Consider the following 13,851-nt stretch of genomic DNA (forward strand, 5'->3'; position numbering starts at 1 on the left):
AACTAGTAGCAACATGTCAGCCTAAAAGTGGGGGTCTGTTGTTAGAAGCTACAATTTAGTGAGTACTACTTTCCCTCTACTCTTCTCCATGAATTTCCTTGAAATCTTGCCATTTGAACTTCCTATAGTGCAAAGAGAGTATATTTGTCGCTGGGGCACCGACTGTGTTACGCTTGGATTTAGAGAGAGGCTTCACAATCCAATTACTGTGACTAGGGTGGAAAATATGGGCCTAATTTCATTAATATTCTATCACTGAGTATTTACTGCTGCACGGCTATTAACTCACTGTGTTATTCATCGCACACTTCTTAAACGTCTTGCAGTTGGTGGCTGCTTCATTATCCTTTGGTCATTTTGAACCTCTTTGGCCTCATAAACTAAATACGTGCACACACACACACACGCACACATTCACACACACACACACACACACACACACACACACACACACACACACACACACACACACACACACACACACACACACACACACACACACACACACACACACACACACACACACACACAATGGTAGCAATTCCAGGCATGCCCTCTCTTTTCCCCGTGCTCCATCAGGGGAAAGTGCGAAGTGTAGAAATGAACAAAATGCCAGCGTTTATTTGTGGATTACAGAGCATGGAACTCTGATGGAGAAAGTTTCAGGGTCAGCGTGATTCCTTGAGACTCTATTTTTCAGTTTTTCTCATTTTATTTCCAAAACTCTGTTAAGAAAAAAAAAGCATAACATTACGCAACATTTGGACATGCATTTTTGACCAGAGTGTGATGGTTTCTTGAAATTACCCCTGGAAACGTTGATTGAGTCAACATGTTCAGTCTGTCATTTCCTGTCTAAACATGACACCGTAATGTCATGTTGTGTGAAGAGGATGTTGACATCTCTATGCAGTTTTATAGAAATCTGTTCAATTACAAGGTGAAGCTCCAAGATAGCGTATCTAAAGATACAGCTATGTCTAAGCAAACAGTCATGATATTCTGCATGATGAGGATGTTGTTGACATTTTCATACAGTTTTATATAAATATGTAAAAAGACAAGGTAAAGTTCAGAGAAAACATAAGTCTAAAGGCTTATCCATGTTAAGTGAAGACGAGTATTTAGATAAAAGTATAACTGCTGAATACTTGGCAACGTCATTGCCCTGTTTTCCGCTGATGGTTAATGTCGTCTTATGAAGCAGAATATGGTATTCAACACAACTCCTACAGGATTCATTCCCTCGCTGCCACATCTGTCCAACTCTTCCCCTCATTTCTCTCTCATCTGAAGGTTATAAGTGGAACTAATCAGATACACAACCACATCCCCGAGAAGCTCACCAGAATCTTTATAATCCATTTCCACGTCGCACTAGGATATATCGATTTCCATATTCCAAAAACAAATTATTGAAATAAGTCGTTGTGAGTGTTCCCCGTATTGATGAAACCGCTTATAATCCTCCCTTCACAATAGCTGCATTAGCCTACATAGGGCTGTATCACAATAGCTGCATTAGCCTACATAGGCTAGGTTAGAATAGGGCTGTATCACAATAGCTGCATTAGCCTACATAGGCTAGGCTAGAATAGGGCTGTATCACAATAGCTGCATTAGCCTACATAGGCTAGGCTAGAATAGGGCTGTATCACAATAGCTGCATTAGTCTACATAGGCTAGGCTAGAATAGGGCTGTATCACAATAGCTGCATTAGCCTACATAGGCTAGGCTAGAATAGAGCTGTATCACAATAGCTGCATTAGCCTACATAGGCTAGGCTAGAGTAGGGCTGTATCACAATAGCTGCATTAGCCTACATAGGCTAGGCTAGAATAGGGCTGTATCACAATGGCTGCATTAGCCTACATAGGCTAGGCTAGAGTAGGGCTGTATCACAATAGGGTGTTGTTTCCATATTTATAGGGGCAGACAAAGTTTTAATAGTGCCCAGAGTTAAAACACTGTCTCTTACAAAGTGTTAATTGTGTATGGAATGTAAAAAGAAACTGTGTTGGCTGCTGCATTTGATATTTGATTGGATTGGTCAGCATGTGGATCACGTATGGCGCCACGCTAGCTAGCTCACTGTGATTGATGAACTTGTGTTTGGGGTCGGCCCACTATAGCTACCATTACCATGCATAGTTTGACAAATGACTTAGCAAGCTTGAGCAGGCGCGGCTGAGACTCTATGTTAAATAGCCAATGGTTCCTGCTGGAAGTGTATTGGGCATTTTAGCTCATGCCCCATTCCCAAATCCACCGCTATTGATGGTAATCAGGGAAACTTAGGAGATTTGTCAAATGGGGAAAAGCCGAGAAAGAGTGATAACTGATTGGAAAGACATCTGTCATGTGACACAGCGGAACCTGTTAAAATCACCTTGGGTTGTTGGTTGAAGGTTGTGTCTCCCTACTCCGTTAGCCTTTTCTCTATCCTCTATAACCCAGTCAGCATGGTTCCATAGCGGTGTGATCCCTGCACGACTGGTGTCATTAATTACAATTTGCTAGCGTAATGTTATCAGTGGTCTGGCTCGGGAAGGGTGAAGTATAGAAATATGGTGGTGTGAGGAGACTCATAGACTTCAACGGTTTGACGGTTCCATAATGTCTTGACACTGAAACTGTGGCGGTTTCAGAGTCGTTGTCTGAAACTGTGGAGGTTTCAGACTCGTTGTCTGACACTGAAATTGTGGGCACTACTGGATGGATGAGTTAGGATAATATGTGCCAATCAGTTCATGGTTTTATTAACACGCACACGCACACACACACACACACTCTCTACTTCCTTCCCACTGTGCTACTGATAAGGGGTTATGTAAGTGTTCAGGATGACTGATTCAATTACATTTGCTACTGATTATATCTTTTGATATATATGTGTTTTTTTTCTCATTTGGCACAATCACAGGGGAAAAATTTGTGAACCTCCAAGAAAAGAACAAAGCTTGTGGGAAATTAGAGCTTTCAAAGCCTGACTGAACAGAGCGCAGGAGAGAGAGAGAGCAATCTGAATGCGTTACCCATACACACTCGCTACAAGATAGGCAAAAGGTGTTTTAAAAGACTGTCTCTACAGCAATAATTAGGATCTAGCAGAGCGGAACACAGGTTTATAATTGAGATATCTAACAAGCGGGAGATGACAGTGAGTCTAAAGACGGCAATTTAGAACCGCAAATTACGTACATTATATCTGTTATTAAATGTAGACTTTATAATCAAATCATATAATCCAATAATTATTTTATTTTTTCAATCATGCAACTTCAAACTCTCAAGCTGCCCATCACATGGATTCAGTGGCGGTCTGTGACGTTTAAGATGTGCATGGTCTTATTTCTGTTACCAGCTCAATGTAACATCGATAGGTTTAGGTTACTACATGAAACTCAAATTTTCCCTATTCCCGTCACGAGGTTGCTACAATCTAACCTATGAATGAAAGTTTACAACTAATTTGCAACGGTCGAGAGGACAATTTGAGTAATCAAGGTGACAGACAGTGGCACATTCAATACTTTGCACACTCTTGGCTGTATCTAGTTGATCTAGGGTGTAATCATTAGTCCAGCAGTTGCAAACAAGAGTTTCTGTTTGACAAATTCAGGTATTTTTATCCCTGTTTATCCCTGTCACTTTCACAGCAGCCACATACACCTCCGCTCACATTTTCCCTTCGCTTGTGGACTTCAGTACACAACACATTAGCTGTCTGTGACCAGGCAAAAAAAACTTTCTAAGCCAAACCTTCATATCGTAACCGCTAACCGCGACACACGGCCTACATCATTGTCACCAGTCAACATGGTTACTAGAACTAACACATTAGTAAACCCGCTACAATCATGCAGTACAGTGTACAGTCAGCAAGCAGTGTAGCGGTTACACCGATGGGGCCTGGTAGCAAGACATTAATTAAACCAAAAGCTTACCTTGACTTGGAAGAGTTCCAGTGTTGGATAGCCATAGCCAGCTAGCTAACATAGCATCCCTCTCTGAGCTGGGTATTTGAGTAGGCTAAACTAGCTAGCTGCATTCCCTAGCTAAGTGAAAGTGGAAAAAAATATAACAAAATATAGTTCTCTCTCTCTTGCTTCTTCATTTTTAACTAAATGAATTTGTTAAACTGTTCAACTATTGGCTTTCTTTTTCTTTGAGTCTATTACTCACCACATTTTATGCACTGCCGTGCTAGCTAGCTGTAGCTTATGCTTTCAGTACTAGATTCATTCTCTGATCCTTTGATTGATTGGGTGGACATCATGTCGGTTCATGCTGCAAGAGCTCTGATAGGTTGGCGGACGTCCTCCGGAAGTTGTCACAATTACTGTGTAAGTCTATGGAAGGGGGTGATTTTGTATTGAAGTCGTTGTACCCAGAGGAGGACGGAAACTAGCTGTCCACTGAGTACACCATGGTGCTACCCTACAGAGTGCTGTTGAGGCTGTTGTAGACCTTCATTGCAAAACAGTGTGTTTTAATAAATTATTTGGTGACGTGAATACATTTTGTATAGTTTTATCTAAAAAGGATAACTGTTTTAATGTTTCACTATTTTTTATGATATTTACTGAGTAGGATGGTCCTCCCCTTCCTCCTCTGAGGAGCCTCCACTGCATGGATTACCAAAATATATACCATTTAAATCGGAGCTATCTTTATCCAACACTGATTGAAACCAAGCCTCACTCCCAAGCCAACTATAATATCTCCCAGTCTTCCAGGACCAGCTCCCTGCATGGCCAGCTCTGATTCTATTTCTGTCTGCTCTCATTCAGATCATGCTTCTGACTGACCCGGAGGTGGAAAGCAGCCTGCTGATCAGCTCCGATGAGGGAGCCACCTATCAGAAGTACCGCCTCAGCTTCTACATCCTCAGCCTGCTCTTCCACCCCGAGCAGGAGGACTGGATCCTTGCCTACAGCCATGACCAGAAGGTAGGAGGAGAGAGAACTGACTGACACACGCGACCACACACACACACACACACACACACACACAGAGATCACTTACCTACTGTATCTGGTAGCTAGCTACTGTCTCTTTTTGTCATCAGAGGCTTTCTGTCTTTCGTCGGTTTTGCCCTCTGTCAGACATCAAAACAAGACGAGCTGTTATGAATTAATGATTTTTTTGTTGTTGTTTCGTGTCAAATCGCCAATTGGCAACCCATCCCTGATGGGATTAATTGACACATAAACAAACATTACAATCATTCACTATGGTAATTAAATGATAATTCTTCTGAGTCAGGCGGTGGGGTGAGGGATGAGGTGGCATCAGTTGGGGACTAGTTACTCTGCAGTTGAGTGAGTCACGTTACCATGGCGAGAGAGAGAGACTTGATTAGCATATCTTGTGGATTGTCAGTGGATTTAAACTTATGATAGCCCTCAACTAAGAACGTGAGTGGGTTTTAAACTATGAGGGTTGATGATTGTTGATTCTATTTAATATATTGGAGTTTAGATGAGTGGCAAAGTCAAGTGTCATAACTTACTCAACGATTTGCTTTATTTTAATAAATTGAGTTTCTGTGGCTGAGACTAGAGCCATATACTCTATACCCCTTATACTCCATATATAGTGTCATATACTCAATCTACTACACATTGCTGTATATGGAGCCATACTCCATATATAGTGCCATACTGCACACTTAATATTCCCCATATATTCCATATATAGTGCCATACACTCAATATACTCCATATTCTTCATAGAGTCCTACTGCATATGTGGCTCAGGTGGCCCTACATGAGGATTGTCCGGTGCAGTTTGGGGACTTTAGAGGACGAATCCCTAAGTCCCTTAAGCTCCTCGTCCGTTAAATGTAGGCCCGGCATTCCTTCCAATAACTTTAGGAGAAAGCAAAACCAACAGAGGTGAACCCAGATAAACAGTCATATGCACCTTAACAAAGGTTAAACGTGTATTATCTACCCTTAGACCGAGGGTTTGACTAATTCCTTTTCTCCATGACTCGGGGATTTGATATCCCCTACAGTATTTTCGGAAAAGGCATCTAAGGTATAAAAAAAATGTGGCGATGAATCATCAGATTCTAGTCCAAGGGAATGAAGCGTTGGCGTTTTAAGAATAAATAACCGTCTAATATATGAGACGCTGTCTGATGATGGTAATTACTGATGAACTACTGAGGCAGGAGATGGTAATATGTAAAATATATATTCCAGACCTGCGATTTATAGCAATTTTGAGAATGACCATAACCATTAATAAATGCCTTGCTTGCAGCCAGAGCAATTTGGGCCTAATGTTTCACATCTGATAAATAATGAATGTTTCTCTTTTCTTTCCTGAGGAGGTACTTAGTGTAACTTGGGAGGTGTTTGGTTGTAGTTATAAGATGCACCTGGCCATGCATATACTGTACATTAAAAACATCTACCTAATGTTGAGTTGAACCAACCCCCCCCCCCCCCCCCCCCGCCCCTTTGGTCCTCAGAACAGCCTCAATTCATCAGGGCATGGACTCTTCAAGGTGTCGAAACCCTTTCACAGGGATGCTTGCCCATGTTGACTCCAATGTTTCCCACAGTTGTGTCAAGTTGGCTGGATGTCCTTTGGGTGATGGACCATTCTTGATACACACAGGGAACTGTTGAGCATGAAAAACCCAGCAGCGTTGCCATTCTTGAGACAAACCGGTGCGCCTGGCATCTACGACCATACCCCTTTCATAGGCACTTAAATCTTTTGTCTTGCCCATTCACCCTCTGATTGACACACATGCACAATACGTGTCTCAATTTTCTCATAGCTTAAAAATCCTTATTTTACCTGTCTCCTCCACTTCCTCTACACTGATTGAAGTGGATTTAACAAGTGATATCAATGAGGGATCATAGCTTTCAACTGGATTCACCTGGTCAGTGCATGTCATGGAAAGAGCAGGTGTTCATAATGTTTCGTACACTCAGTGTATACAGCATACAGGTTTAATATATGTGCGTACCTCTTGTTCTCTCTCTCATTCCTTCCCTCTCTCTCTTCCTCCTTTTCTCTCTATCTCAATCGCTCACTCTCCGTACCTACCCCCCTCTCTACTTACCTGACTACCCAGACTCCTTGCTCCAGCTAAATGCTACGCCACGCCCACGACCGTTAGTTTATTCTCCGCAATGAGTCTGAATCTGAGTACCTCCCAGACGATTTCTTGAATGCAAACAAATTCTATCCATTTTGATTGGATCCCAGAAACCAATGGGTCGGGCCAGAGCCAGAACACACGTGGGTGAAGCAGTGGGTTTGAAAACTGGCTTTGATAACCTGATTCGTTAGAAATGATCCAATCACTGATGACTTTGTTTTGTACAACACCCCTCATTTTGACATCACGACAAATAGCTTCAATGATGGCAGTCTCAGACGAGCAGCGGAGGAATTCAGTTTGAGTCGTCAGGCAACATCTATACCTCCCTCCCTTCCTTCCTTCCTCACTCCCTCTCCCTTTCTCCTACTCCTGTCTTTCCCCTTTCCTTCATTTATCTTGCAGTGGTCCCTTAGAGCTATTCCTCCTCATTATTTGCATGTCTTAGATTGAGGGACTTCTAGAAAACACACACACACACACACACACACACACACACACACACACACACACACACACACACACACACACACACACACACACACACACACACACACACACACACACACACACACACACACACACACACACACACACACACACACACACACAGAGAGATAGATCACTTAACTACTGTATCTGGTAGCTAGCTACTGTCTCTTTTGTCATCAGAGGCTTTCTGTCTTCTGTCGGTTTTGCCCTCTGTCAGACATCAAAACAAGGTGAGCTGTTATGAGTCAGGTGGAGGGTGAGAGTGAGGGGTGAGGCAGCATCAGGGGACAATTTTTTTCTGCCGGTGAGTGAGTGGCGTGACCATGGCGAGAGGCTATTGTCTGACTCATTACTCATATTCAGATATGACAAAGAGAGAGGGAGAAGGAGGGAGGAGGGGGAGAGAGGGAGAAGGAGGGAGAGAGAGCGATTAGACGAGTTAGAGACCCGATTGGTGTCGGTGGATGTAAACTGAAAGTAGTCCTGAAGGTAGCCCTGAACTTTCCAGAAAGCGAGTAGCATTCACACAAAGTGGGTTGATGATTGTTGACATAGCGACACTAGACTGTGTAACATGTTTAAGTTCAACTGAGTGGCGAAGTCAAGTAGTCATAACTTACTCAAACTGATTTGCTCATACTTGAATAAATTCAGTTCTTGTGACTGAAACCAAAGCCATATATAGAGCCATATTCACCATATACAGTGCATTCAGAATGTATTCAGACTCCTTGACTTTTTCCACATTTTGTTACGTTACAGCCTTATTCTAAAATTGATTAAATAGTTATTTTTCCTCATCAATCTACACACAATACCCCATAATGACAAAGAAAAACTGTTTTTAGAAAATTTTGCAAATGTATTAAAAACAAACAACTGAAATATCACATTTACATAAGTATTCAGACCATTTACTCAGTACTTTGTTGAAGCACTTTTGGCAGCGATTACAGCCTTGATTCTTCTTGGGTATGACGCTACACGCTTGGCACACCTATATTTGGGGAGTTTTTCCCATTTTTCTCTGTAGAATCTCTCAAGCTCTGTTAGGTTGGATGGGGAGTGTTGCTGCATATCTATTTTCAGGTCTCTCCAGAGATGTTCGATAGGGTTCAAGTCCGGGCTCTGGCTGGGCCACTCAAGGACATTCAGAGACTTTCCCGAAGCCACTCCTGCGTTGTCTTGGCTGTGTGCTTCGGGTCGTTGTCCTGTTGGAAGGTGAACCTTCGCCACAGTCTGTGGTCCTGAGCGCTCTGGAGCAGGTTTTCATCAAGGATCTCTCTGTACTTTGCTCCGTTCATCTTTCCCTCGATCCTGACTAGTCTCCCAGTCCCTCTACGGTGAAGCATGGTGGTGGCAGCATCATGCTGTCAGGATTCTTTTCATCTTTGTCATTATGGGGTATTGTGTGTTGATTGATTGAGTGGGGGAAATTATTTTATCCATTTTAGAATAAGGCTGTAACGTAACAAAATGTGGAAAAAGGGAAACGGTCTGAATACTTTCCAAATGCACTGTATAGTTGCATACACTCAACATACTTCATATATTTCATAGAGTCCTATAGATGGCCCTACATGAGGACTTTCTTTTGCAGTATGGGGACTTTTGAAGTCCCTTAAAAGGAAACTTCACAATTTTTCAACTTCATGAACATCACCTCCAGCACCACCCCAACATAGACATATGTGACAATTGTTTATTTCTATGTTTGGTAGTAAAAATAGATATAGGAAGACACGTGTTTCCAATGACATCATCGTTGTGCATCGTGTGATTTTGAGCAATTGTGCGTAGGCATTGCCAACTAATTGCCTACTAATTCTCTACTAATTGGTTGATGATGTCCTTGGAAAGACTCATCTTTCTCCATTGTTTTTACTACAAAACATAGAAACGGGCCATTTTCACATATGTTAATTTTGGGGTGGTGCTGGAGATGGTGAATATGAGGTAGATTTCCCTTTAAGCTCCTTGTCCGTTAAATGTAGGCCCGGCATTCCTTCCAATAACTTTAGGAGAAAGCAAAACCAACAGAGGTGAACCCAGATAAACAGTCATAAGCACCTTAACAAAGGCTAAACGTGTATTAGATACCCTTAGACCGAGGGTTTGAATAATTCTCTTTCTCCATGACTCAGGGATTTGATATCCCCATTTAAGCTCGATGAATCAGACAAACATATAAACATTGTGCTTATAATTCATTGATATTGGAGTCTTAAGGGAATGAAGTGCATATTTGTATCGAATAAATGGTTATGGAATGGTTAATGAATAAATAATCCTCTAATACATGAGACACTGTCTTGTGATGGTAATTGTCTGTGAATTACTGAGACAAGAGAGAAGGTAATTATGCCAAAGATATATTCCAGACCTGCGATATATAGCCATTTTGAGAATGACCATTACCATTAATAAATGCCTTGCTTGCAGCCAGAGCCATTTGGGCCTAATGTTTCACATCTGATAAATAATAATATTCATTTTTCCAGCGGAGATACTTATTGTACTTCGGGAGGTTTTCAGCTGTTGTTATAGGATGCGCCTGGCCATGTGTATATATATATATATGCTAGGCTCTATACACTCACTCTCACTCTCTCACTCTCACTCTCACTCTCACTCTCATTGTCACTCCTCCCCCCCTGCCTTTCCCATTCTCTTTATTTACTCTCTATGGTCCCTTGGAGCTATTCCTCCTTCCTCCTTGGCATTTCCTAGATTGGAGAACTGGCTCTCTAGCCAGTACTTATTTTAGTGTACAAATACCTCTCACTCTCCCTCCTCTCCAACTTGCCTGACTAAGTGCTAACACTGCATGTGTCTCAAATGGCACCCTATTCCCTATATGATGCACTACTTTTGACCAGATCCATATGGAGCCTGGTTAAAATTAGTGCACTAACTAGGGAATAGGGTGCAATTTGAGACACAACCTCAGTGTTGGGGGTTAGCTAATTAGTCAGAGTGATTTCCTGCCTCTCTACCTCTTCTTCTTGCATCTGTTGAATTCAACTCTGTTCCTTATGAAAGTCATAGCTCAGCTCAAATAAAAAAAATCACATTTTCCACTGCCATGTTTTAACATAGAAATATATTGACCATGTTCTGTGGCCAGAATAGCATATGCTCAAAGGCAGATATTGTATAAGGCACAAATGGTATGGAAGGAACCGACTGTATAGTACATGCAGTACAGTACTGTACATACATAGTAACGTGTTCAACCTGACCTGATCTAATGTTATGACATGGTTATGGAATGGTCAATGATGTTACAAATGGTATTAGTATGTGTTGACTACTGAAGACCCTTATGGTTGGCCTTCACTGGTGTTCTTTGAAGACCATTGTGTAAAGACCTTGTTAAAGACCTTACGTAATGGAACATCATTTCACTACAGTTCAAATGCCTGCAATTCAGCTTGGCTTTAATGGTGGTTCGGATTAGTTTAATTAAACATGATTATACATGATTATCAGTTGAATAACAAGAATTGTCAAGGGGATTATTTGAATGAAAATGTGCTGATATTGAGGTCTGTTAACTGAGGCCTTGACTTCACCCTTCAGGAAAATAAACAAATATTAACAAACAGTATCACCATTCAGTCGGCCGTTAATAAATGACTGTTTACATGTTATGCTTGATCGCTCACGTTTAAAATGGAAAAAGTCCACAAACACAAACTAAAACAATTAAATAAAGTCTCATGCCTCGTTGACTTCTCTGCTGTAATCAGTAAACTAATACATAATTTGCCTTAGCTGTCGCAGGTGTTTTTGTAAAAAAAAGTAACACATCCAAACTTTCACAACTTTACCATTCTCACAAGGTTTGCGCCTCATTGGCTGGACAGCAAGTAAACAAATTAAGCTCAAAAAACAACAAACAAAACAAAGCCCAATATTGACATTATTCATGTGTTTACCTTGGATACTTCATAGTAACCAGTTAGTAAGAAAAAATACTGACTCCAAAATAAATAGTGAAAAAAGAAGCAACCAAAAGGCATTTATTCCATGCTTATTCAGGATATTCAATTGTACCATGCTTCCTTCCCTAAATAAGCTTTCCTGTTTCTTGAAAGAATCCCCCCTCGGCTCAAACCATCTACCGATAGAGATTGCGCTATCTGTGTGTGTGTGTGTGTGTGTGTGTGTGTGCGAACCATCTCTGTGTAGCAGCTCAGTAGAGATTGGGATATCTCAGCAACCTACCGAAGTGCTGACTTGCGAAACAATGCTCACATTGAGACCACCGGCTGTGCCGCGGCTCCCCTGCTAGGCCCCCTGCCACACACACACACACATCAGCCCCCCCCCCCCCCCCCCCGCTGATCTCTAGCCTTGTTAGGAGTATGTAGCCATATCTCCAGTACAATGACACTATCACCATACACAATCCCTTTTACAGCTTCATATTGAACCTGGGAATGTGTGTGGGGTTTTCACATGGAAAGAATGTGTGGAGAATTGACAGATCGTGTCCTCAGCTTCAGCCATGTTCTGGTGATTCTTCTGAGGCACATTTCTGTTGCCCTCTTGTGCCATGTAGGTAACATAACTTCTCAAGAATGTAAATGAACTTGAGAGCAATTTTTCCTACGGAAGTAGAAGTAATTGCATTATTTGTGAAGTGAACAGGACTAATTATATAACGAGTTATGCTCATATTATATCACATTGACTGTAATGGGAAAATGGTAAACTATTTGAATTAAAGTAAACTATATCTGGACTGTCACTTAGATGTTTGTGTTGAATGTTTATTTTACAGTATTCATTTAATCTGTCTTGTCTGACTGAATACAGTATGTGACTCCCATCGGCTTTCTCCCCATAGCTGTACAGCTCGGTGGAGTTTGGAAGGAGGTGGCAACTTGTCCATGAGAGGGTGGCCCCCAATCGATTCTACTGGTAAGCACAGCAACCTATAACCTTCTTCCTGTCTTCCCTAATGTCAAGACTAACTATAAATTGACATCCTTTTTGGTCTTTGGAAGGAGATATGCCAGAGTGAATCCTCTTCTTTGCATTACATTATTGATGTGTCTGCGCATGTGCTTTCTCAACATGAGATAGCAAGGTACTGACACTCCAAAGAGGTTCAGACTTCTAACGAATGCAGCGGTCCATTAGGGCTTGTTAGTGAACTCACTGTGCTGAATGGTTCAGTGTTTGGAATGCAGCTAACGATGTGGTCTTCATTTGGTTGAGCGTGGCTAGTGGACACGGGAATGTGAACAGACCGAGTAGTCAACACATGAGTGGGATTTTGGATGAGTTTTTTTTATTTCAGTCAGACCTGTTGGAGCTCTGGAGGGTCCTGTTCAATGTTATTCCTAAAGCAAGGTTATATCCAAGGTTTTGGAGTTACGTTTGGAATGTTAGTTGGAGGGAGTTAAATGGATTTGGATATGCATGAAATACCTTGTACAATTAAAGCTGCAAATATATATTTATTCTTCTTCTTTATGAACTTCTCCGTCATGGGATACAGCAGTCCTTGATAATACTTGATAATAAGAGCATTGTAGTTTGATTTGATCTTCTGTTTGAACCATATAGCCTTAGGTCTTTGAAAGTATGACCTTACTTGACTGTCAGTCAAATCCACCCCATGAGAATGCTCTTGTCTTCTATCTATATTCTGCTGGGATTTGATCTTCCTTCTACTGTTTCGTTTCTTGTTATCCTCCTCTGTTCTCCATCTGTTCTACTTCGTAGCTGGTCCCACGTCTGCCAGACATGAACTGTCAAATCCAGTCATTTTTAACACAACTGGCTTAAATCGGATGTATAAAAAAAGAAGCTTTTGTTGAGTAAATTCGGGAGAAACTGTCAGTGGTAACAAGCTAGGCAGTTCTGGGAAGAGGATGCCTAGAGGGTTTGCTTCTGCACTCCTTGAGTGAGTGAGATTTATTTTTAGGACTGTGTGAACCCTGTTAATAAGGTTTTGGGAAACTTCCTTTCTGAATCAGACCATTGTAGTTGAAAAGAAAAGGCACAGTCGTGAGCAGGTTCACGTGTTTTGTCATGAATCTTGTTCTGGAGGCAGCTTTATAGAGTGGTCGCTAGCACAGCCACAAGTTCATAAAATCTGATTTTAAACCTAACCCTAATCTTAATCACACTGCTAACCCTGATGCCTAACCCTAACATTAAATTAGACCAAAGAGCTAATACATTTTTACAATATAGCCAATTTTGACTTTGC

General features: G+C 41.5%; 1 protein-coding gene across 3 annotated transcripts in view; it reads left to right on the plus strand.

The window, feature by feature from the left end:
* The window catches only part of LOC139568539 (VPS10 domain-containing receptor SorCS1-like), a 179,858-nt gene that overhangs the window by 109,939 nt on the left and 56,068 nt on the right, over nt 1-13,851 (plus strand). For all 3 annotated transcript variants that reach the window (XR_011673628.1, XM_071390439.1, XM_071390440.1), the window contains exons 4-5: nt 4,795-4,953; nt 12,478-12,551. Coding sequence is in view for 2 of the 3 variants with exons in the window: in XM_071390439.1 (XP_071246540.1) it covers nt 4,795-4,953; nt 12,478-12,551 (233 nt within the window). In the remaining variant the exon portion in view is untranslated. The remainder of the gene's footprint in view (nt 1-4,794; nt 4,954-12,477; nt 12,552-13,851) is intronic.

The sequence above is a fragment of the Salvelinus alpinus genome, chromosome 2, assembly GCF_045679555.1.
Source record: "Salvelinus alpinus chromosome 2, SLU_Salpinus.1, whole genome shotgun sequence".
Classification (NCBI taxonomy): domain Eukaryota; kingdom Metazoa; phylum Chordata; class Actinopteri; order Salmoniformes; family Salmonidae; genus Salvelinus; species Salvelinus alpinus.